The 26326-nt window shown below is 37.1% G+C and overlaps 1 protein-coding gene across 19 annotated transcripts in view; it reads left to right on the top strand.

Moving 5' to 3' along the window:
* The window catches only part of TTC3 (tetratricopeptide repeat domain 3), a 137303-nt gene that overhangs the window by 63794 nt on the left and 47183 nt on the right, over nt 1–26326 (top strand). For 17 of the 19 annotated variants that reach the window (XM_082458752.1, XM_082458744.1, XM_082458742.1 and 14 more), the window contains 13 exons: nt 448–528; nt 3010–3122; nt 5582–5702; nt 7781–7903; nt 8650–8751; nt 10405–10497; nt 11161–11225; nt 12231–12367; nt 13923–14249; nt 16364–16615; nt 19353–19399; nt 20386–20442; nt 21456–21529. In XM_082458752.1, the coding sequence (XP_082314878.1) occupies nt 448–528; nt 3010–3122; nt 5582–5702; nt 7781–7903; nt 8650–8751; nt 10405–10497; nt 11161–11225; nt 12231–12367; nt 13923–14249; nt 16364–16615; nt 19353–19399; nt 20386–20442; nt 21456–21529 (1592 nt within the window). Of the gene's footprint in view, nt 1–447; nt 529–3009; nt 3123–5581; nt 5703–7780; nt 7904–8649; nt 8752–10404; nt 10498–11160; nt 11226–12230; nt 12368–13922; nt 14250–16363; nt 16616–19352; nt 19400–20385; nt 20443–21455; nt 21530–26326 lie in introns of those variants that run through there. The other 2 variants (XM_082458755.1, XM_082458747.1) reach the window with 2 other exon arrangements.

Below are 26326 nucleotides of genomic sequence, written 5' to 3' on the forward strand. Positions count from 1 at the left end.
CCTTGCACTGTAGTTGGTGTTCATTAGAACTCTTGGCTTTCTATCTTATTAGAGTACTAAGTCAAGGATTTGGACTCACTTTAGTCACATCTTTTCATCCACAAAGAAAGTATTAGCTGGGTAAATATGCAAGGTTGTAAGAGAGCAAATAACTTAGTCTGTTACTCATTCCATTAATACGCAAAAGCATATGACATCAGTTATTCTATCTGTTAAGAACCATGCCTTCAGGGAACTCTGAGACAGTGATTCTGTGTTTTAGATACTTGATAGCAAGATAACTGCATATCTTTGCAAAATGTATTTTCTAATTCTGTTTGGTCTTTGTCCCACAGTGATTAGTAAGATATTTTTGTGCTTCTTTTACTGTTGTGGCTAACAAGTTAGTATGATGCACATTGGGCAGAATTATGTTCAGATGTTTAACTGGAGCATTTTAATTGACAGCAACTGAACCTGGCCATGATTAACTACGTCTTAGTAGTCTATGGACTTGCCATTTCACTGCTTGGAATAGGACAACCTGAGGTAAGATTTGTAACAGAGATAATAAACAATTAAAATATGTCATTAATTTTAGAAGGTATGTTAAAATAGTTTTTCCATTTTGGCTTATTTCCTTCTGGGTACTTTTTTTTTTGCTTTTCCAGTTTTATTGAGATATAATGGACATACATCACAGTATAAGTTTAAGGTGTACAGCATAATGATTTGACTTATGTATATCATTAAATGATTATCACAGTAGTTTAATGAGCCCTGTCTGTGTACTTTCTTGATAATTTTTTCTGAAATACCTAAATTTAATTTAGTTTGTGATTTTTTTTTGAAAAGAAAATTTAGTTTGTGTTTCCGTTAGAAAAAAGTTATGCCAGACCACCAGTGGGAATCTACGTTTTATTTGTATAAAAAGTAAAGGACCTGATATATCATGATAAATTTCGGAAACATGTTGAGGTAAAAAGGCAAGTTGGAGAATGTAGTAAACATCGTGATACCACTTATGTGCAATTTGGAAAACTTACAGGACAGTAGTATATATTGTTTATGGCTATCTGTGAATCTTGCAAAAGTAAAAAGAAACATGGACTAGCCCTACATCAAATTTAAGATAGTGGTAGCCTTTAGTGATAGAAGAAAGGAATGGGACTTGGAAGGTTAAAAAAGCAGAGTTCAACTTTGTGTCATGCCTTTTTATTTTTTAAATCATAAAAAGAATGCTAATGTTAATAGCTCTTAGTTCTGGATAGTAAGTACCTGGGTGTGTTATCTTCTAGAGTTCAGGCTTCCCATAAGCACATGCAGTCAGTGCATGGGTGTCAGCACACATGGTTTCCATTTCTCATGGTCCTTCAGTGCTCTCCTGGAAAGCTTACTTACCTGCACTGCTCAGCATTATACTTTGCTTTCCATGGCTTCGAGTTTTTGATAAAGGTTGAAATGGCTCTAGAATTACCTCAGGAATAATATATCCTTTCTACCAACTTGGGCCCCAAGCTTCCTAGGCTAGATGAGGCTTAACCCTAATTGCTCCCTAATAAGGATCAGGTTGTTTTATGTTCCGCTCTCTGAGTGGTCCAAAGAGCCTGAGGTTCATTTTCCTTGTGACATGCTGTTGGTCTTTTTTTTTTTTTAAATTTATTTATTTGTTTTTATTTTTGGCCGTATTGGGTCTTTGTTGCCGTGCGCGGGCTTTCTCTAGTTGCGGCGAGCAGGGGCTACTCTTTGTTGCAGTGCGCGGGCTTCTCATTGTCGTGGCTTCTCTTGTTGCGGAGCACAGGCTCTAGGCGCACGGGCTTCAGTAGTTGTGGCACGTGAGCTCAGTAGTTGTGGCTTGCGGTCTCTAGAGCGCAGGCTCAGTAGTTGTGGTGTACGGGCTTAGTTGCTCCGTGGCACGTGGGATCTTCCCGGACCAGGGTTCGAACCTGTGTCCCCTTGCATTGGCAGGCGGATTCTTAACCACTGACCACCAGGGAAGCCCCTTTCTTGTTCTTGATGTGACAGATGAGTGTCTTTCATTAGGGAATCTCTAACTCTATTTTCTAGTTGATTGTTGGAGACAGGACTGTATGATCTCCATTCTTCTATTCTTGGCAGAGTAACAATAAGCTTCTTACCATGTTTTCCTTACCGGAACTGAAGAAATAGTTTATTACATTTTTTATTTACTTTGATTTACTTTTGGTTTAAAAAAATAACTAAATAGGTATGATAGAACTTGGACATTTAAGAGAATTTCATCATTCAGAGTGTCCCCAGAAGGAAGTATTCACTCCAGAACAGCCCTTGCTAAAACATTTTTGGCATGCCTCCTTTGGAGCTGGCCTCAAAGCTTCTTATTAACTCCCTGGCCTCAAAGCTTCTTATTAACTCCATTTTGTACTGACATTTCCTTTTTCACCCACAGTGGAGTGGCCAGTATTGCTTTGAGCTAAGTGTCTTTTGGATTTTTTCCAAAACATTATTCATTCAAAGCCCAGAGGCTTCCACTGTTGAGAATATTCAAAAGAATGTACTCTAAGCTCTGTAAAGTTTACTAAAGAGCTGTTTTTAAGACAGAGCATTTGTCTGTCTGATGTCACAAAACATTGTGGCAACATCATTGGAATTCCTGTGATCCCAAGGGGGCAGCACTTACTAGGATATATGTTATGGCGTGTTTGCATCCAAATCAGTCTCTTTTACCCAGAATTCACACCTTTTAGGGTTAGCCAGCACACACTGGGACCCCTGTGTGTTAGTAAATGCTCGTTTGGTTGGTTGTCTGATTTCAGTGGCAACTTTTCATTCTGGAGCTGGATCATTTTGGTTGTGTCTCTTGAGTATCCATATGGTCAAAATTTATGTAATTGTTAAGAAAATGAAGTGCAGAATGTATAATTTTGCCATAGAAATTTTAGGATATACGGTTGTTTTTGATATTACACAAAAGGAATCAACTTTCAGGTAAAATCGGATCCAGTATTTCTCTTTTTGTGTAAGCGATCACTGTTCTCATTGCTATTGAAGGAATTATCTGAAGCTGAAAACCAGTTTAAGAGGATGATTGAACACTACCCCAATGAGGGACTTGATTGCTTGGCCTACTGTGGAATTGGAAAAGTGTATTTGAAAAAAAACAGGTTAGTAGAAACCACACTACTTTATGCTCTAGGCTGGTTACTCATTTCAAATCTAATGTGATGATGATCCTTTTTGTGGAGGTATTTTGGTACCTTCTCTGTGGCACGCTATGATAATTGTGTTTACTTTGAGGACTGGCATTTGAATATTAATTATTAAAGTAAGGTCAATCACTTCAGTTCCCAGTGCTTTCTAATTTTGAATGTAATAGGAAAATCAATAATAGAGTAATTTGGACTTCCCTGGTGGCACAGTGGTTAAGAATCCGCCTGCCAATGCAGGGGACATGGGTTCGATCCCTGGTCCAGGAAGATCCCACATGCCATGGAGCAGCTAAGCACGTGTGCAACAACTACTGACGCCTGTGCACCTAGAACCCGTGCTCCGCAACAAGAGAAGCCACCGCAATGAGAAGCCCGCACACTGCAATGAAGAGTAGCCCCCACTCGCCGCAACTAGAGAAAGCCCATGTGCAACAACGTTGACCCAAGCAGCCAAAAATAAATAAGTGAAAAATAAATAAAAAAAAATAATAGAGTAATTTGACACAAAGGATTTTATGTTTTATCTTTTAGTATATGTCATTTATAAATGGCGACTGAATTGGTATAAATTAATGCTTTACAAGTGTGATTATATAATTTTTTGGTTAAATACCTATTTCCCCCAAAAAACTTGTATGAGGATGTGTTTTTTTTTTTTTTAATTATTTATTTATTGGCTGTGTTGGGTTTTCATTGCTGCGTGTGGGCTTTCTCTAGTTGTGGGGAGCAGGTGCTACTCTTCGTTGTGGTGCGTGGGCTTCTCACAGTGCAGTCTCAGTAGTTGTGGCACACGGGCTTAGTTGCTCCGCAGCATGTGGGATCCTCTGGGACCAGGGCTCAAACCTGTGTCCCCTGCATTGGCAGGCAGGTTCTTAACCACTGCACCACCAGGGAAGTCCCTAATACGAAATATATATATGTTCAAGGACATTATGAGTCAGAAACAAAAATCTACAGCCAATATAGTGTACAGCCAATAGAAGTACAGCCAATATAGTGGTAGGTATATTAGATTACTTTTATAAATAAATAATTGTTGACTGATTGAATATCATTCATAACTTTTAATTATCCTTAAATTTTCATCTAACTGTTTAGAGGAAGTTTTATCAGACCATTGGTATTCTTGGGAACCCAATCTTAGGGGGTGCCTAGAACCTTCTTTAAAGATCTTTAAAGATTAAAGAAAGTTCTTTTACTTCCTGAAGCTACTGTCTGACCAGTTCAACTCTTTCAAGAATCAGGGGTGGTGAGGATTTAGCAGTCACCTCTATGGTAATAAATGAAATTAATTCCAACTTAGCATAAGTTGTTTGGGACATACCTGTTTAATGCAGTGGCCGCATGCAGATATTCACAAGATCTGGGAACGTAACATAAATGTGTAGCATCATGGAGATTGTAGTAAATGAAGACGTGTTTGCCATTCTGAAAGGCATTTAAATTTTTTAAAAGTTTATTTTATTGAAGTATAGTTGATTTACAATGTTGTGGAAGGCCATTTAACTTTTAATTTCACAATAATACGGTTTGTGTTTCAATGTCCAGTAAGCTGGTTTTTTGCTGTTGCAATGTGCAGTGTCTGGTTGAAAGTCCTGCTCTTTATAACTGTCTTATGGTGGATGCTGGTCTAGCTTTTCTGCAGGTGAAGTTTTCTGTACCCAAAGGCAAAAATGACTTCTTCAATTGGGAAATCATTTCAAGATTGGAGAAAGCAGAGAACCCTCTATTCTGTAGTCTGAAGAGAAGAATAAAGACTGGGATAACCTTATGATCCAGTATTCTTTTGTTGAATGGACTGTGGGAATCTATTGAGATTAATTTTTAAACCATAAATTGGAACTGAAAGATTTCATATTTATAGTTAAAATAGTTTACATACACATTTGTTCTGTTAAAATGATTCACTGCTTTATAGTTGAAGATGTCCAGAATATACGATTTCTTTAAAAATTTTTCAGCAAAGCGGTTTTACTATAGATGTTCTAAATGAGTCAAGTTAAAAAAATTTCCCTATTTATGATTAATTAGTTGAAGTGGAGCTTTGCTGTTGCTCTACAAGAATCTAATTAGATTAGTAAATGAAATAAAAATGGAACAACCATAATTTATTCAGTTTTCTGTTTTAATTGTTGAAAACTTAAAAAAAAAATTGCAACTTTAAAAGGACTAGTGTGCACCTACCATAATAAAGCCAGTGTCCAGGTAGATTAGTGTTTAATTTATATTACCTTTGTAGCAAACAGTGATAATGTCTTGGTTTTTTAAAGAACATATGGGTTACGTTGAATATTTCTGTGTAGTGATTTGTCAAATGTACTCTTACCTAGTAAGCTTGAAATCTCTGTGCCTTGTTGTGGGGAATGAAAATTCATGTCACATCTTTAATACCTTCTTCATAATTATGACTTTAGATTTCTAGAAGCTCTTAATCATTTCGAGAGAGCAAGAACCTTGATCTGTCGTCTTCCTGGAGTGTTAACTTGGCCCACAAGTAATGTGGTTATTGAAGAGACTCAGCCAGGGAAAATAAAGGTAACCGTTCATTTCTCTAGAGAGCATCTTACTAACCGTAAAAGCTCATCTGCACTTTGCGCTCCGACTCAGGTATCAGAAGACAGGTAGGAGCACTCTGTCCTCACGTGCGTTTCCCCTTGAAAGACTGGTGAGAGTCACCAGCGTTTATTGAATGTTTCCTGTGTGCCAGTCATACACCTTCCATTTATCATTACCTTTTAACCCTTACAGCAACCCTGTGTGATGAGCACTAGGATTATTCCCATTTTACAGATGAGGAAGATGACATTTAGAGAGCTTAAGTGTTGAGCTCAAGGTTAAACAGCTGGGAAATGGTAGAGCTGGGACTTGAATCCAGGCATTCTGACCAGAATGTGTACTGTTAAGCAGCATGGCGTACTGGTTGTACTTAGAGAAAGGTATAGCATTGTTTTTTCATCATGGTTATTAAATGGTACTTGAAATGGTACCATTAATGGTACTGAAAATACAAATTTACAAATGGTATTAATGGTACTGAAAATACAAATTTAGTCTCATCTCCAGAAGCGTAGGATGCTTTGCCAGTTCTAGAAAGACTAAAGTATGTGAATTGACTTGGATGGGCCTTTACTTGTGATGAACCCTGGCATTTACTCAGAACTTGCTTTTGGCTGAAGCTTTTAAAAGCACAGGAATCAACTCTTACAACTCAGTAATAAAAAGACACTCTAATTAAAAGTAGCCAAAAGATCTGGATAGGTGTATCTGCTAACAAGTTATATAAATAGACAATAAGCATGTAAAATGTGTTCAACAGTTAGCCATCAGAGAAATGCAAATTAAAACAAGATACTACTTCATACTCACTAGGGTGGCTGTAATCAAGAAGGCAGACAATAACAAGTGTTGGCAAGGATGTGGAGAAATCAGAACGTCCATGCATTGCTGTAAAGTGTAAAATGATGAAGCTGCTTTGGAAAACAGTCTGGCAGTTCCTCATAGGTTAAAGATAGAGTTACCATATGACCTAGCAGTTTCACTCCTAGGTATGTACAGAGACAGGAAAACATATGTTCTCACAAAAACTTGTACATGAATGTTCATAGCAGTATTATTCATAGTAGTCAAAAAGTGGAAACAGCTCAAAGTGTCCATCAACTGATGAATGGTTAAATAAAATGTGGTATATCCATATAATTGAATATGAGTGACAGAAACCAGACACGAAAGGCCACATACTGTGTGATTCTGTTTGTCGGAAATCTCCAGAATAGGAAAATCTATATGTGAAGACAGATAGTAGATTAGTGGGCTAGGGGATTGAGGAAGGTTGGGGAGGGATTGCTAATGGGTATGGGGTTTCTTATTGCGTGGTGAAATGTTCTAATTTTAGGTTATCGTGATGGTTATACAACTCTGAATATACTAAAAAACCACTGAACTATACACTTTAAATGTGTAAATTGTATGGTATATGAATTATATCTCAACAAAGCTGGTATAAAAAATAAAACTAAACATAGGGATTGTTGGATTTTCCTCTCTTTATACTGGATTGGAGTGGAGGCACAGGAACTACTGATAACGAACAGCCAGCACTGGAAGCGTGGCATGAGTCTTGGGGGCTTCAGTGGCAGTGGTGTAATTCTCCAGGTGGTGAACAGGCACAGGTGGCAGGGGTTCAGGGAGGTAGATGGATGGCAGTGGTGGGGTCCTAGGTGAAATGACACTGGGAAGGAGGAGAACAGTAGAGCTCTAAGGGTTATTCTACCTCATTTGACTCCCTGTGAATGCTTAGAGGAGGTTTCTAAGAGGTATGTAGTGTAAAATGAGGTTTGATGATTATAACACAGGATAAGATTTTGATTCAGAGTCTGAAATTCTGAACATTTTTTGCTCAGCCCTTTTTCCCCATCTTTGTCTCTTGGCATGTCTCTGTATCAGCCTCTCTCTAGAAGGAAAAACTTTAAAAGTTGTATGTAGCTCTTGGCTAAAAGGCATTTGGTCCTTTCTGTGCTGAAAATACTTTGATGGCAAGAGGTTATTGAAATCACAAACATTTTATTGTTGAATTAGTGTTGTAGTAGTATCATTTTTGTTTATTTTTGTTTTAGATGCTGTTAGAGAAATTTATTGAAGAATGCAGGTTCCCTCCAGTGCCGGATGCCATTTGTTGCTATCAGAAGTGCCGTGGATATTCCAAAATCCAGATATACATAACTGATCCAGACTTTAAGGTACTAATGAGTGTGTACTAGGTCATTAACTTGCTGAATTGTGCCTTAAAATGGATTCAGAACAAATTCTGTAATTGGAGACACCTGAGTTCTGTGACTTGTCAGCAGTTGTATGTCCTCTTGTCCTCCCCATCCCCTGGACTTAAGTCTACATCATCTCACATGGGGGCCCAGAGCCACTGAAATAAACACCGAGGGCAAGGATGGTGACCTGAGAAGGCAGGTTAGCTGATTCCATTTCCCCTTTCTAGCCTATTTTTAGGAGCCCAGGGAACAAAGTGAGGTTAGTACCCCTGATTTGTTGCAATTCCAATTTCTTGTAAAATTTGAGTCCAAGAATCTGAAGGCCATTCTGATCACTGAATTAACTCCTAGAGACCTAAGTCTGAGACCGAGTCTGGCAGTGAATTGAGTGAGTAAGACCCTGGGCTTTAGCTTGTTCAGGAAGATACAAGCTGTTCGCTGTCCCTGGTTAGTAGATCAGATGAAATAAGTTTATAAAATATTTGATATTGTAAAGGATAACGCAGCTGTAAAGTGTGGAAATGAATATGTCAGTTAAGCTCAGTATTTCCAGCACTAGGCAGTCTGGGGTATTATACTCCCCCAGGAGGAAATGTGACATCTAGTTATGTCTGCTAGGTAAATGCAGACACCTCTGTATCTTAATATGTGTTGTGAGTGAGAGAGAGAGAGTGTGTGTAGACATCTTTCAAATGTGAGTTAAAAATTGTTTTAAACCCTAGGGTTTTATACGAATCAGCTGTTGCCAGTACTGTAAAATAGAATTCCACATGAACTGTTGGAAGAAGTTAAAAACAACAACCTTTAATGACAAAATTGACAAGGTAAGGCTAACAAGATTGTCTGGATTTTTCAGTATGCTTATTGTATGTTGATTTTTTTCCCCTAAGAATCTTTAGGAAAAGTCTTAAGAGGATATGAATTCCTCCCTGTTCATGAGACATAATTAGAAAGTATTAAATTAAAAATTTAATGATAAAGTTAGAAAATCAGTTTTTGTTTTTTAACGTATTTATTTTTTATTTTATTTTTGGCTGCATCGGGTCTTCGTTGCTGCACACGGGCTTTTCTCTAGTTGCGGCGAGTGGAGGCTACTCTTTGTTGCGGTGCAGGGGCTTCTCACTGCAGTGTCTTCTCTTGTTGCGGAGCACGGGCTCTAGGCGTGCAGGCTTCAGTAGTTGTGGCTCACGGGCTCTAGAGCGCAGGCTCAGTAGTTGTGGCGCACGGGCTTAGTTGCTCCGCGGCATGTGGGATCTTCCCCAGACCAGGGCTCAAACCCATGTCCCCTGCATTGGCAGGCGGATTCTTAACCACTGTGCCACCAGGGAAGCCCAGTTTTTGTTTTTATTTTATGCAAGTGTAAAGGCAGTAACCATAGAGGCTTTTAATAAATTGTTGAACCCCTTTTACACTGGAAATATTATGATCAAAAATAAAAGTTTAAATGTCTGATTTTAATGTTATGATGTAGAATTGGGGCTTCAAATTTTATATTTTCTAAAAAAATTTGATGAGATAATTTGTACTAAGAAATCAACTTAATTTTGTACTGCCACATCTGATTGGGGTTTTCTCTTAATTAACAAGATAATGATGTTAATTACCATTAGCCAGATATACTTTGAGAGCAGTCACAGTTTAATAATCTTGTTTGCATTGATAAAATTTGTTTCTGATCCATATAAGCTATGGACTTAAAAAAAGAAAACCTTTTTCTACTCTGCTTAGCCTCATGTAAACACCTATCCTTATTGAGAAAAAAAATAAGGTGGTTGTGCTAGGTGAATGTTAGCAATAGGAATTATTGAAGTTTAGTAGAAATAAATTCACACATTTTACACATTTTCATGTAGTTAACTAGAGGTGTAATGATGTGACCAAATAACTGCTGCCATTTAGTCACTTCTGCTATGTCTTTGTCCTACCTTAATTGAGCTTCTCTAGCTGTGCCCTCGCCCTGAGTGGTCTTACCATTCCCATGGGTTGAAATACCCTCTGTAAATTCGCTTTCACTAGGATGTATTGAAGTAACTCAAATATCTTATGACTTACAGTAAGAAAGGCTCGTTCCTTGCCTGCGTCACTTGTCCTTAAGTTTTGCATTCGTTGTCCAGGGTTGGGCTGTGGCAGTCTGTGTGGCTGTGTTCTTTGTTTCTGAATTGAGGCTGAGGAGTGACTGGAACATGTTCTTATGGCCGAGGGAAAAGAGCAATGGCCAGTCCATTCAGTGTTTCTTAAAGCTTGTGCATGGGTGTAGCGTACGTCATGTCAGCTCACCTTACGCAAACAAAGCAAGTCCCGTGGTCGCCCCTACAGATGGGGGCTCCGGGAGTCAGATGGCAATGAGCAGGGACTTTACGGCGTGTCCCTGAAGGAGGTTCTAGATCACATTTTGACTGTTCCTGATGGTTAAAATGGTATACATGTATAGATTTATGCTGAGATGGAGCACTTTTTTTTTTTTTTTTATCAAATAGGATTTTCTCCAAGGGATTTGTCTTACTCCTGACTGTGAAGGAATCATTTCAAAGATTATCATCTTCAGCAGTGGTGGTCAGGTTAAATGTGAAGTAAGTATTTAATAAAGGGGAAATCTCCTTAAATTAATAAACAAAATGCTGATACCTTTTAAAATATGATTTAAGTTTGTGGAAGTTGTACTATTTGGATCTTGTGTTTTCCAGGAAAGAAACAGTTACTTAATATAAGAAATTATAGGAAGTAATAGGATGTGAGAATGCTTCTTTGCATTGAAGGATTCTCATATTCTTTTATCTCCTAAAAGGAGAAGGAGGCCTTTAACATTTTAGTTTTACTGTTTTTACTCTTTTTAATAACCTTATTTTGTTAATTCCCAGTAAACGTTTGGGTGTTGGCGAGGTGGGGGACCTTAGGGAGGGAGGAGAGGGTCTTAAGGGATTGCCTTTAGCCTCCCTGTATGGGAGTTGGCAGGAGTGGGTTGTTGTAGTGACATCTGTAGTTTATTTGATCTTCTGCTTACTCTTAATTTTTTTTTTAAGCTTCCTAAATTGTGTCCACTCTCTTGTTCTTCTTTTCAGTAAATTGTTTTGCTAAAGTTTTCTAGGCTTTTGTTTGGGTCAGAACATCATCACTGTTCCCTATCAGATTGAACATTGACTGTGTGTGCTTCTGAAATGCTTGTTACTTGTGGTTTTGTGCTTTATGTCATGGGAGCATGAGACAAATTTTGGATGTGTCTGTTTTATTTAAAGTTTGAACACAAGGTCATTAAAGAAAAGGTTCCTCCAAGACCTATTCTGAAACAGAAATGTTCTAGGTAAGATTTTTAATAATCAGTAGCTTAATAATGTCTATTAGAATATAATTCTGTTAAATGCAGATTTCTAAATTACGCTGTTTTTAAAATTGGCTCTGCACACATATCCAGATAAGTGGTTCTTAAGTGAATTTTATGGATATTTATAACTTTAAAGGGAACTAGCCTAGAATGGTTAAATGCTAAAAACTTGAATAAGAAGCATTATTTAGTGGTTGAATTTATAAGTAAAATTATGAAATTGAACTATGAAATGACATGTTCAATAGATTTGGCATTTGGATAAAAATTATATACTTAGCTCTCAGTTGTTGAAACTTTAATTCCAAAAGCATCTTTCCTTTTGCTCTCTTCAAACATTTTGAACCAGTGACTATTTCTCACCCTGAAATACTCAGTGAACTGTCAAAATTATTCACTTCTGTATCTTCTTGTTCAGATCAAATAATTCCAATCCTTTTTTCTTTTCTTTTTGGTCCTGCTTCTTGCTTTCCATTTTAAGAAGTGATTTTTTTCATCATTGGTGACCAGGAAAGAACAGAAGAAAAGAGGAACGAATTATTTGTTGAGAAGAATTTGTTGTAACCATATTGACCAAATTCTGGTGTTGTGGGCCATTATTGGGTTGTGAAAATAATATTTTACTGTGGAAATGAGTATTTACATGTATTACCTTGCAGAGTCATTTTTACTATTCCTGTTTATCCTAAGCAATAACTCATATACATGGAAATAACATCTGCATGATCTGTACATGCCATCCTTAATTAGAAGTCACTCAGTCATTGAGGTTCTTGTTTTCATGAAACAAGTACACTTGTTTTGACTGAACTGACCAGGTCTCAAAAGTTTTTGATATTGAACAGAAGATATAGGCCAAGTTTTAACTAAAAAAGGAAACTTCTAACTTATTGTTTGGTGAATGGTTTCTACAATAGGCAAAGGAAAATAGTTAATTGAGTTTATAACAAAGGTGAGTTACGACTAATTGTAAATATTTATCAGCCTAGAGAAGTTAAGGCTGAAAGAAGACAAAAAATTGAAGCGGAAGATCCAAAAAAAGGAAGCAAAAAAATTAGCACAAGAAAGATTGGAAGAGGACCTAAGAGAAAGTAATCCACCTAAAATTGAAGAGCAGAAAGGTATGCTGGGAGTCCAAGGCATGATAAGAATAATATATTCTTGCTTAAAAGTATAAATATAAATATTCATCTTGTTGGGCCTTATGTAAATTGTTATTGAGTTGAAATTTAGATTTCCCTTGGCATTTTGATTTTATCACCGTCTTCTGATTATACTGAGGTGGGGAGGGGGTTGGTGTAAGGAACGTTGAATTTAGAAGCGATATACAGGGATTGAAAATGCTACCCTGCCACTAACTCAGGGCAAACTGACACTCTGTCCGTTTCCTTACCTCCAAAGTGCACGTGAGAATAATATCTGAAATTCCTACTGTATGTTTGACAGTGCTTTGTAAACCCTGCTACACAGATTTAAGTTCTGAAACGTTGAACTGTAAATTAGCCACTGATTATTTGAAATATGCTGAGTTCAAATAAAGAAGCAGTTCATACGGTGCCAGAGAGATTACCTAGTCCAGCCTTCTGTTTTACACCTGTCTTGTCAGCATTCCCTGATCAACATGGGAGCGGTCTCAGTAATTTACTGTTTCTGTGGACATATTTACTTTCAGGTTTTGGGGGGGTTTTTTTGAGTTTTTTTTTTTTTTTTTTAATTGAGGTATATAGTTTCAGGTGTACAACATAATGATTTGATATTTGTATGTAATGCAAAATGATTACCACAGTAAGTCCAATTAACATCCATCACCATACATAGTTACAGAATTTTTTTTTTTCATGAGAACTCTCAAGATCTACATGCAAATACACAAAACAGTATTATTAACTATAGTCACCATACTATACGTTATAGCCCCAGGTATGCTTTCAGTTTTGAGTTGAAGTACGTTGGTCTCATTTTCTACTATGGTGGCTGTTCCCAAAATGAAATATTTCCTCTTGCTGTCTTTATTTTTCATCTAGTATTCCATTAATGTTTCACAAATCAATCACAATTATCTTTCCTACCGAAAAAATTTTTAGTGGACATTATTTACTTATTTTATATATATATTTTTTTGTATTTAATTTATTGTCTAGCTTCAAGAGGCTAAATGGCCATTTTTAGGGGGAAATGCCTGGGTGGGAAGATGAACTTCTGAGCTATTTTCCAGCTTGGAATCAACGACTCCACAGGTCTATGATTTAGGATTCAGCAATAAGATGAATAACATACAGTAACTACCAAATGTTAATTGTATTTATACCTGAAGAAATGATCCCTTCAACTCCAGGAAAAAACCCTTTGTATTCATGCATGAAACATATTTACTGAATATAAAGTTTGGGTAGTTGATGAGGCTCAGTTAGGATTTTTAGATGAGTGGTACAAGTGAAGGCAATAAGGTACTTGATACGTTCGATTTAATGTGAACTTTCATACCTTTTAAAGGTGTTAAATATTTTATTTATATTCCTAATTTAAAATTTCTTAGGCTATTTAAAACAACATAAAGAATACATCTGAGTCATGTTTTATATTGCTATGTAATGTTATGTTAATTTTTTCTGAGTTTATATTTTTGCAAATTGGTCCTCTTTCTCCTTTTTACTGACCACTGTTATTTATCCGTAGAAACTGTAGACAGTGTTCAGAGTTGCCAGTTCCTTGATGACAGAATTCTGCAGTGCATAAAGCAGTATGCTGACAAGATTAAGTCCGGGATACTGAATACTTCCAAGCTTCTCAAAGAGTTGCTTTCTTGGAAGGTTTTAACCACAGAAGACTACACAACCTGTTTTTCTAGCAGAAATTTTCTGAATGAAGCAGTGGACTATGTCATTTGTCATTTGGTTCAAGAAAAGAATAGAGTAAAGACAAGGGTGTTTCTGCATGTTTTGAGTGAACTTAAAGAAGTGGAACCAAAATTAGCCACCTGGATCCAAAAACTTAATAGCTTTGGTACGTCTTTTAATTCTAGAGATGCAGTTTCATAGGAAGGATGAACGTAGGCCTCTGAATCCTTTTTCATTTTCCTATCATCATTTATGATTTTTTAAAATGTAGAACCACAAATTTGTATGGTTAAAAATGCTATTTCCCCCAACTCACAATTTTTAGGTTACTTTATGGATGGGTTACAATATGCTTTTGTATAAGGTGTAAACACAGGAAAGTTCAGTCAGTAAGAAAATCCAGTCCTATGTTACGCTTACGCAAAACTATTTGTCCTTGTGTAAACTACGTGAATACTGGGTACAACCATGGGTAAATAGCACCCCCTGGAGTCAGCTGCTGGGGAGTGCCCTCTGGGATTGTGCAGTTTGGTAGTCACATTCCTTAGTGAAGAATTTCCAGGAAAGAGTGGATGGAACTAATTGCTTAGGATCACCTGAGGCAAATCTGTATCTAAGGATTGAGAGAGAAATACCCTGGGCTTGACCTTCAGTGTTGTGAATCACAGGGTCATAAAATTCTGGTACTCTGCCCTGATTTTCCTAATTCGGTTGAGGAAGAACCCCCGAAGCAGGCTCTTTGACCAAAGCCACCCAAGGACTGCAGAAGGCAGCTGCAGAGAGAGTTGTTGACCAAACTAGATGGTGATCTCTTCTGGTACCAGGGCCTTGTTTGTCCTGGTGACCAGGTTGGCTGCTGCCTAGTGCCGTGGATGATTCACTTGGCACCTGTTGGGTAAAAAGGCTAGTGGGAGCCACAGCAGGGCAGGCCCTTTCAGCAGCGGTGTATAGAGAGAGCCTGCCTGACCTGCCTTAGAGACATGGAGCTGATAGAATTCCAGGGTTTCAGAGAATATATTGATAGGTTTCTGTCAGTAGAGACAAAGTACGATGGCAGCAAACTTGGTGTAGTTGATAACTAAATGTTGCTCTGTTGAGCATACGTCTCCATGGGTTTCTGGCCCCAGACAATTTCACGTAAGTGATGATTGCTGTTAGTGTCTACTGACAATCAGACAAGTAAATTATAAAGTTATATCTTACTTTAACCTGCTATATTTAACAAAGAGCTTAGTTTAAATGCAGTGGGAGCGGGGGTTACCGTTTCAGTACTAGGTGTGATCTGCTCCCTTCCCCTTAAGGAGCACGTGCTTTGATGTGAGCCATAGATGGAGATGTGAATGTGATATTTCTTCATTGCTGATTCCCTTGAACCTTGTTTGAGTATTTTATGTGATCCCTGATTCTGGTGTTTAAATACACTAATTTTTCATGTAACATGACTTCTGCAAAGCTAACTATTTCATCTGGAAGAAACAGCTGTCCAGGGTAGTTCTAACTTGGCAACCTCTGCTTCATTTGCGGACTGAGAACCTGTGGTCCATCCTGTGTTAGAGGCGTGTCGGGGGAGAGAACAGAGCCAATCCTTGCGTTTTGGCGGCTGTGTTAGTAGGTAGCAGGTGTTCACCTTTCGGTAGTGGCGTGTGAGGTTGCAGCCACCCCTTTTTCTGAGTTGGAGAAGGGAGGAATAAAAGCGGGAATAGTGACCACCTCGCATCTTGTGAGGAGGGTAAGGAGCCGTGATACTTTGGGGGATAAGGTGTAGTTCTTGGAGGTGTTGGGTGAAGAGTTTGCCCATTTTCTGTTTTATAGGCACTTGGGAAGTTCTGTATGTTATTGATATTTTGTTATTATGGAGTATATGTAGAAAAGCATTGTAAAATCTTGCCAGCTTGTACTAATTGGAATGCAAATCATTACGAAGTAGTGAAAAAGTTATTGTAATATTTTTAAAGGAATTTAATGCCTTTAAAAATGCCTTTTAAAGGCATTTAATTCATTTAATCTCCTAAGTCTGATAAAAATAACTATATTAATAGAAACCTTTGGCCTACCTTCTTCAACTAATAGATAAGAATTATTATAGTTAGCATATTAATGTGAAATAGTGTTTCTAAAATGCATAATAGCTTGAACAAATTTGTTTTCAATTATTTGAATGTTTTCACTGAAAATGTAAGCAAACTATAGTAGAACTGCTTTCAGAGATGTGAAAATGAATGGGATTTTACAGCAAATAATTATCCTCTTCTTCTGACTTGGGTTTTGTTTTTATTATAGGCTTAGATGCCACAGGACCTTTTTTTTCTCGTTATGGGGCCGCTCTTAAGGAGCTTGATTTTAGCATCATGACTTTTCTCTGGAATGAGAAATATGGTCATAAACTAGGATCTATAGAAGGAAAGCAGCTTGATTATTTCTGTGAGCCAGCGTCATTGAAGGAAGCGCGATGTTTAATATGGCTGCTGGAAGAACACAGAGACAAGTTCCCAGCACTGCATAATGCTTTGGATGAATTCTTTGATATAATGGGTATGTGGACTGAGTTTCAGTTTATATCTAATCTTAGAAAAAAATCTCCAAAGGATCTAGCTTACTTAAATACTTAACACAGAAAATAATGAAAATTATTATGGTACAGCTGGGTTATTTGGGGAAATTAGTGTTAAGAATAGTGATTTTTTTTTTTTTTAATGTCATAAAACCTTCTTACTCTGTGGAGTTAAGTGTTGTAGAGATATTCAGATGGATACATTACACAGACTATACACCAGGCTATTCTCATCGTAGGTATTTTGACAGTGTCATGGCAGAGATTGTATATCATAGGGATGGAATTTCTTAGGAAATGGCTTGATTTGTAGCATTCAAGAAAACATTGGCCTGCAGAAGTAGGCGATGCTTGCAGAATCTAGAACAGATAGAATATGTATTGTAGTGGGAAGAGCCTAGAGCTGGGAGTCAAGAAAAGTAGGCTGTGGCCCAACTAATTCCCTGACTTAATTAATTAGAAACTTTCTTTTACTACTGCTTCAAGGCCCTGTGCTAGGTGTTAACAAGGAATTCAGAAATGCATACGCTAGTCTCTGCCCTCAAGGACCTTATGTTTCAGAAAAGGCAGTAAAATGAATATACAGATAACTGTAATATGGGAGAAGAGAGGACCAGAAAAAGTGCTGAGGGGTTCTCCTCGGGGAAGAGGAAAGCCTTGGTGCAGGGGTGGAGTCCAAGTCCAGCTTTGAACGTGGAGGTGGAATTTGACAGGGTGACGTCCAGAATTAGAGACAGGGTGGAGGGGACTTGAGGGGGCTGCTTGGATAATGGCATGGAGTCCAGTTTGGCAGAATAGGATAACTAGTAGTTAATTCTTTAGCTTCTCTTGAATGTTAGTTTCTTCATCATTAAAATGAGGATTCGGAGCCAGTGATCTGTGTGATTCTGTTTTGTTCAAAATTTTAGTATTCTTAGATTCTAGATTAATTTAAATTTCTTGTCTTTGGTACTGCATGTATCTCTTAGGATAACGCCTCGCCCCTGCCCCCCACCTTTTCCCTTAGCATCAGAAGTCTGCTTATATATTGTCAGGAGTTGGACTTTCAAATTTTGTGCCATTTGTTTTAAAGGGTACATGAAAAGGTCTGGCCTTGTACAGAAATGTTATGCATTATGAAGTTCAAATGCAGTATAAGGAACTGAAAAGCTTACTTTTGTTGTGGTTCTCAAATATAGGTGGCTTTATTTTCCTAGGACACTGCTTCATGACTGGAGTTGACATGCTTCTTGATAGCCTGAATTTATTGCCATCAGTTTTCTGCTGCTGGTAATAAAATGCTGTCCTGGGACTGAGCTTACAAAACTCAATGCATGTTTGGATCACACAAGATAACTAATAAGGACACAACCCTCTCATTATGTGTTTTCCCTGATTCTTGTGTTCTATACCTAAAATATACAGTCCATCCAGTTGTGACTCTTTCTCTGCTTTTAGTCATAGGGTTGGAAGCCACCAGCCAAATGACCAGCCAACAGATTTTCAGGTTCACTACTTGTGCCTCTCACCCTCATCCCAGACTTTTTCAATTTTGTCTCCTTTCATTTAAAGGAATGACTGTATTTCTTAAAACTTCAGAATCCACTGATCTTGTAAATAAGGGTACTCAATAATATCACCAATGCTGTGATAATTGGGAGACCCAAACTCTCCTGGATCCTGCATGCGTATTTCCCTGTTGGAATTTCTGTGTAGATGGCCAAGAGACCCCTTAAGAACAATATGGCTTAAGCCACTTGTATCTCTAGAGACCTGTTTTTCCTAGTTATCTCAGATAATAACGTTTTATATATTGTTTTTAAGCAGGAAACTCTGAAATTGGTCTCCACCCATCCTCTTGCCTGTTGCCCCATGTCTAGTTTGTTGCCAATTCAAATAAGCTTTATTTTTGATCTGCCCTTCCCTGTCTACCTCCGCTTCCCTAGGCCAGGATCTTAATAATCTTTCCATGATTGCAGTAGCCTCCAAACTGGTCTCCATGCTTCTGACCCTCCTACTCCAAATCTTTCTCTTATGTTGCTGTTCGTGACTCTTCTAGAACATCTGTCTGATCCTATAAGTATTTTGTTTGGGAAGCACTTGCTTCATTTTGCCTACAAATTGAATTCACATTATCTGTCTGGGTTCATCAGCACTCTCCCCATCTGCCCTCTGAATATACACCCCACTTCCTACTGTGTCCAAACCTGCATTGTGCTTTCCTTGCTCACATCCCACCCCTTTGCTTGTTCATTTCAAGTCTAACTTGTTCAAATCCCCTCCTCCCCACATCCCTCCCTGACCCCTGACTCAGGCCACTCCCCTTGAAGACTTTATTATTCTATCAGCTTTGTTTCCACTGTATTTGCTGTGGCATTTAGCACACTGAGCTATGGGTGTTTGCCTCTTTGTGTAGCTTGCAGAACATGAGGTTATCGATGGCAGGGACTTCTCTATACATTTCTGTATTCCCTGCACCTAGCATAGAGTTTGGTGCCTAGAAAGCAGTCAAATTATGCTGAATTGGATTGCAATTTTGTGGTTCTTTGTAGTTGGTTTTCCGATGAGTTAGCCATTTTGCTGTTGGTTTCTAAGCTAAACTTATGTCAAAGCCAAATAAGGAGTAGAACATAGTGGATGTTAGTAGTATCTGGGGTGGTTTTCTTTAAGGCTTTTAGTGTATCCTATGGCAATATAAACATTTTGTTTCCTCACAAAACCATCTGTATCTTCCTACAGACAGCCGCTGCACTGTATTAAGGAAACAGGACAGTGGTGATGTGCCAGTAAGTTATTTGATCACTTTCAATGTTATGTTCTAATTCGTGTCAGCCAAAGGAAGAGAGGAGGACCCAGGCCAGTGTTTGTTTACATCACAAGAGGCGCACCAGAACCAAATCTTGAGGACTTCTGGATAACGTGTATGATTTCCTTAGAAAGTTAATCCCAATCTTCCTCTTGGAATTGGAACAACAGTCAGCACACTCTGAAGTTTAAATTAGACAATGTCCATAAGTTTTCACAACTAATAAATGTTAATCATAGATATAGGAAAGGAGTTCTTGATTCATCTGCTGGCATAAAAATGAAACGTTATCTGTAATGATTAAAATTGCAATGTTTTGTTCTGTAAGGAAAACAAATGGACTTTGTTTTGAGTGGCTACAATTGAGCTTAAGTTAAAATAATTCCAGAGTTGTCTTCCTTAGTAGTTTGTGGCAGTTTTCAATCAGAAAGATACTTGTTTACTGATTTTTAGGATCAAGTCATCTATACTTGAAATTTTGTCTTAGTCCACTCTATCAGACACTGTCTGGCTAACTACAGAAACACAGCTGACATACCCCATGGGAAGTTAAATGCTTTTTCTGAATTCACTGTTTGTGCCCTGGCGTCTGGCCAGCTGTAGAATGTTGAGTTTGGTTTAGTAAAAGGAAAATCATTAAAATATGATCACCATATAACTGGAATTACTTAATAAGTCTGATTAATTACTTGAAATGACATAAACCTTGTTGAAAATGAGTACAACATGTTAGGTTGGAACAATTTAATTTTAGTTATAGCATTAGGTATCATTTAACTTTTTCTTATTTTCTATTATACATCAAAACACTAGGGCTTAACACACTATAGTGTTAATTTTTGTTAAACATTTCATGTACTTCAGCTTAGGACTAGTCTATGAAAATCAGTATGGTATCTTTATAATATATGGCAGCTTCATAATGCTGTTATTGAGTGTTCAGTAATTTTTTTTTTTACGTTTCAGTTTAATTCTACCAAGATAAAAAACAAAGGCAAGAAAAAGAAGCCAAAAGATTCAAAGGTATGGAGTATTTTCTGTATTGATTCTTGTCCAAAATAATTAATTGAATATATAAATAAATATAAATAAGAATTAACCAATTCTTGGGATATTTTGAAGCATTTTGTAGAGAAAGAATTTCTAGGCTTTCGTCTAAAGATGTTTTGGCAGTCTTCTACATTTTGAGGAAGTTTAAGGTTCATGTCGTGTATAAGTAATTCTTGAAAGAGACTCTTTATCTTTATTGTCCTTTTTATTTTCTAGATATTTCCTAGTGAAATCATTGTCATAATGTAGGACTTTGTATGGCTGGTCATAGAGCAATGTGACCAAGGCTGCTTTGGGATCAGGCAGACCTGGGTTCTTATCTTGGTTCTACCAATTGTTATTATTTTTATTATCTGTGCGACCTTGGGCAAGTTATTTGACTTCCGTGTGCCTTAGTGTCATTATCTGTATGACAAGACATGATACCTTTTATTAACAACTAATAGAATTATTACCTAAAATATTCAAAATAAAGATACTGAATACTAATCATGACAGAATCTCAGAATTGAAAGGCTCCCTTCCTTCCTCTCTCCTAAAGCTCTGCTTCAGGCACATGAGATAACTAGGGCATTATTTTTAAGTCTTATGGTGGGTTCTTCGTGGCTCTCATGTATTTGGGGGATCAAGTAGGGGGCAGGGGTTGAAAAAGTGAACAAATATTAGGGAAGGATGAGAGTAACTTATAAGTTCCAATAAAACTTTTCTTTTTATCTTTGACTATATGTCTTTAGTTTATCTAAAATGAGAGTTTAAACAGTGATAATTTAAAAATTTTTAGAGCGTTAGAAGCTACCTAAATGTTAATTTGTGCCTATTTTTGGGTGTTGAAAGTTTTATTACTGTATGTTCCTGTTCACAAGAAAATTTAGATCAGTCATATATATTGGCAATTTGTATGCATATTTATTTATGTAAGCATTCATCAGTTTTAGTGGTAATTTTAAGGTGGAAAATCCTTGTCATTTTTCTGTCTTTTAAACCAGCCTATGTTAGTTGGGTCTGGAACCACTTCAGTCGCACCAAATAATGAGACTGTCACTTCAGGTGAAGACCATAAGTAAGTACAGTCTGAAAATTTTTGCTTTATTTGAACTTAAAAGTGGTATTAATTCAATGTACTTTAAACTTGTGTTTTATTTCCCTCACTTCTCTAAAGATGTGCATCTATTAATGACAACCTGATTTGACGCCTCATGGTTGAATTTATAGTGTGGCCTGTCAGTGTTAAGAATTCATATAAACTGCATTAAAATCACAGGGCTGATGACCTTCATTTGATAAGTTTGAGAACCTACTATGTGCAAGATACTGTGAGAAGGTCCTAGAAAATATTCTTTAAAATGTTCAATGAAGAGAATGTCCTATTGATAATTACTAGGAAGATGTTTTGGAGGCTAGAAATGATGTTGTGGTTTAACCTTAGATGTTAGTGATTTCCACTGGTAGCTGGTTGTTGAAACTGAGTTTTCAAGAGACAGATAGACATAAGAAATAAAACTAGTGAGAAGCAGTGACCTTTTTATATCATACTCCTGTATGGACCAAAAACCCACAAAATTTTTTTCCCCCCACATTTCTTTTTTTTAAAATTAAATTAAATTTATTTTTTAAGTTATATTATTACTATCCACTTTTTTTTTGAATTTTATTTTACTTATTTTTTTAAACAGCAGGTTGTTATTAGTTACCCATTTTATACATATTAGTGTATACATGTCAATCCCAATCTCCCGATTCATCACACCACCACCCCTCTGCCACTTTACCCCCTTGGTGTCCATACGTTTGTTCTCTACATCTGTGTCTCAATTTCTGCCCTGCAAACCGGTTCATCTGTACCATTTTTCTAGGTTCCACATTTATGCATTAGTATACAATATTTGTTTTTCTCTTTCCGACTTACTTCACTCTGTATGACAGTCTCTAGATCCATCCACGTCTCTACAAATGACCCAAGTTTGCTCGTTTTTATGGCTGAGTAATATTCCATTGTATATACGTGCCACATTTCTTTATCCATTTATCTGTCGATGGGCATTTAGGTTGCTTCCATGACCTGGCTATTGTAAATAGTGCTGCAGTGAACATTGGGGTGCATGTGTCTTTTTGAATTATGGTTTTCTCTGGGCATATGCCCAGTAGTGGGATTGCTGGGTCATATGGTAGTTCTGTTTTTAGTTTTTTAAGGAACCTCCATACTGTTCTCCATAGTGGCTGTATCAATTTACTTTCCCACCAACAGTGCAAGAGGGTTCCATTTTCTCCACACCCTCTCCAGCATTTGTTGTTTGTAGATTTTTGATGATGCCCATTCTGACTGGTGTGAGGTGATAACCTCATTGTACTTTTGATTTGCATTTCTCTAATAATTAGTGATGTTGAGCAGCTTTTTATGTGCTTCTTGGCCGTCTGTATGTCTTCTTTGGAGAAATGTCTGTTTAGGTCTTCTGCCCATTTTTGGATTGGGTTGTTTGTTTTTTTAATATTGAGCTGCATGAGCTGTTTATATATTTTGGAGATTAATCCTTTGTCCGTTGATTCATTTGCAAATATTTTTTCCCATTCTGAGGATTGTCTTTTCGTCTTGTTTGTAGTTTCCTTTGCTTTGCAAAGGCTTTTAAGTTTCACTGGGTCCCATTTGTTTATTTTTATTTTTATTTCCATTACTCTAGGAGGTGGGTCAAAAAAGATCTTGCTGTGATTTACATCAGAATGTTCTTCCTATGTTTTCCTCTAAGAGTTTTATAGTGTCCAGTCTTACATTTAGGTCTCGAATCCATTATGAGTTTACTTCTGTGTATGGTGTTAGGGAGTGTTCTAATTTCATTCTTTAATGTGTAGCTGTCCAGTTTTCCCAGTACCACTTATTGAAGAGACTGTCTTTTCTGCATTGTATATCCTTGCCTCCTTTGTCATAGATTAGTTGCCCATAGGTGCATGGGTTTATCTCTGGGCTTTCTATCCTGTTCCATTGATCTATATTTCTGTTTTTGTGCCAGTACCATATTGTCTTGATTACTGTAGCTTTGTAGTATAGTCTGAAGTCAGGGAGTCTGATTCCTCCAGCTCCGTTTTTTTCCCTCAAGACTGCTTTGGCTATTCGGAGTCTTTTGTGTCTCCATACAAATTTTAAGATTTTTTTGTTCTAGTTCTGTAAAAAATGCCATTGGTGATTTGATAGGGATTGCATTGAATCTGTAGATTGCTTTGGGTAGCATAGTCATTTTCACAATATTGATTCTTCCAATCCAAGAACATGGTCTATCTCTCCATCTGTTTGTATCATCTTTAATTTCTTTCATCAGTGTCTTATAGTTTTCTGCATACAGGTCTTTTGTCTCCCTAGGTAGGTTTATTCCTAGGTATTTTATTCTTTTTGTTGCAATGGTAAATGGGAGTGTTTCCTTAATTTCTCTTTCAGATTTTTCATCATTAGTGTATAGGAATGCAAGAGATTTCTGTGCATTAATTTTGCATCCTGCAACTTTACCAAATTCATTGATTAGCTCTAGTAATTTTCTGGTGGCATCTTTAGGATTCTCTATGTATAGTATCATGCCATCTGCAGACAGTGACAGTTTTACTTCTTCTTTTCCAATTTGTATTCCTTTTATTTCTTTTTCTTCTCTGATTGCCGTGGCTAGGACTTCCAAAACTATGTTGAATAATAGTGGTTAGAGTGGATATCCTTGTCTTGTTCCTGATCTTAGAGGAAATGCTTTCAGTTTTTCACCATTGAGAATGGTGTTTGCTGTGGGTTTGTCATATATGGCCTTTATGATGTTGAGGTAGGTTCCCTCTATGCCTGCTTTCTGGAGAGTTTTTATCATAAATGAGTGTTGAATTTTGTCAGAAGTTTTTTATGCGTCTATTGAGATGATCATATGGTTTTTCTTCTTCAGTTTGTTAATATGGTGTATCACATTGATTGATTTGCATATACTGAAGAATCCTTGCATCCCTGGGATAAATCCCACTTGATCATGGTGTATGATCCTTTGAGTATGTTGTTGGATTCTGTTTGCTAGTATTTTGTTGAGGATTTTTGCATCTATATTCATCAGTGATATTGGTCTGTAATTTTCTTTTTTTGTAGTATCTTTGTCTGGTTTTCATATCAGGGTGATGGTGGCCTCATAGAATGAGTTTGGGAGTGTTCCTTCCTCTGCAATTTTTTGGAAGAGTTTGAGAAGGATGGGTGTTAGCACTTCTCTAAATGTTTGACAGAATTCACCTGTGAAGCCATCTGGTCCTGGACTTTTGTTTGTTGGAAGATTTTTAATCACAGTTTCAATTTCATTACTTGTGATTGGTCTGTCCACATTTTCTATTTCTTCCCGGGTCAGTCTTGAAAGGTGATACCTTTCTTAGAATTTGTCCATTTCTTCCAGGTTGTCCATTTTATTGGCATGGAGTTGCTTGTAGTAGTCTCTTAGGATGCTTTGTATTTCTGCGGTGTCTGTTGTAACTTCTCTTTTTTCATTTCTAATTTTAATGATTTGAGTCCTCTCCCTCTTTTTCTTGACGAGTCTGGCTAATGGTTTATCAATTTTGTTTATCTTCTCAAAGAAGCAGCTTTTAGTTTTATTGATCTTTGCTGTTGTTTTCTTTGTTTCTGTTTCATTTATTTCTGCTCTGATCTTTATGATTTCTTTCCTTCTACTAACTTTGGGTTTTGTTTGTTCTTCTTTCTCTAGTTCTTTTAGGTGTAAGGTTAGATTGTTTATTTGAGATGTTTGTTGTTTCTTGAGTTAGGATTGTATTGCTATAAACTTCCCTCATAGAACTGCTTTTGCTGCATCCCATTGGTTTTGGATCATCGTGTTTTCGTTGTGATTTGTCTCTAGGTATTTTCTGATTTCCTCTTTGATTTCTTCAGTGATCTCTTGGTTACTTAGTAACATATTGTTTAGCCTCCATGTGTTTGTGTTTTTTACATTTTTTTCCCTGTAATTCATTTCTAATCTCATAGCGTTGTGGTCAGAAAAGATGCTTGATATGATTTCAGTTTTCTTAAATTTACTGAGGCTTGATTTGTGACCCAAGATGTGATCTATCCTGGAGAATGTTCCGTGTGCACTTGAGAAGAAAGTGTAATCTGCTGTTTTTGGATGGAATGTGCTATAAATATCAATTAAGTCTCTCTGGTCTGTTGTGTCATTTAAAGCTTGTGTTTCCTTATTAATTTTCATTTTGGATGATCTGTCCATTGGTGTAAGTGAGGTGTTAAAGTCCCCCACTATTATTGTGTTACAGTCGATTTTCTCTTTTATAGTTGTTAGCAGTTGCCTCAGGTGTTGAGGTGCTCCTGTGTTGGGTGCATATATATTTATAATTGTTATATCTTCTTCTTGGATTGATCCCTTGATCATTATGTAGTGTCCTTCCTTGTCTCTGGTAACATTCTTTATTTTAAAGTCTATTTTATCTGATGAGTATTGCTACTCCAGCTTTCTTCTGATTTCCATTTGCATGGAATATCTTTTTGCATCCCCACTTTCAGTCTGTATGTGTCCCTAGGTCTGAAGTGGGTCTCTTGTAGACAGCATGTAATATGGGTCTTGTTTTTGTATCCATTCAGCAAGCCTGTGTCTTTTGGTTGGAGCATTTAATCCACTGACGTTTAAGGTAATTCTCGATATGTATGTTCCTATTACCATTTTCTTAATTGTTATGGGTTTGTTTTTGTAGGTCCTTTTCTTCTCTTGTGTTTCCCACTTAGAGAAGTTCCTTTAGCATTTGTTGTAGAGCTGGTTTGGTGGATTCTTTTAGATTTTTCTTGTCTGTAGAGCTTTTGATTTCTCCATCGAATCTGAATGAGATCCTTGCCGGGTAGAGTAATCTTGGTTGTAGG

Source organism: Balaenoptera physalus, assembly GCF_965194825.1.
Source record: "Balaenoptera physalus genome assembly, chromosome: 4".
Classification (NCBI taxonomy): Eukaryota; Metazoa; Chordata; class Mammalia; order Artiodactyla; family Balaenopteridae; genus Balaenoptera; species Balaenoptera physalus.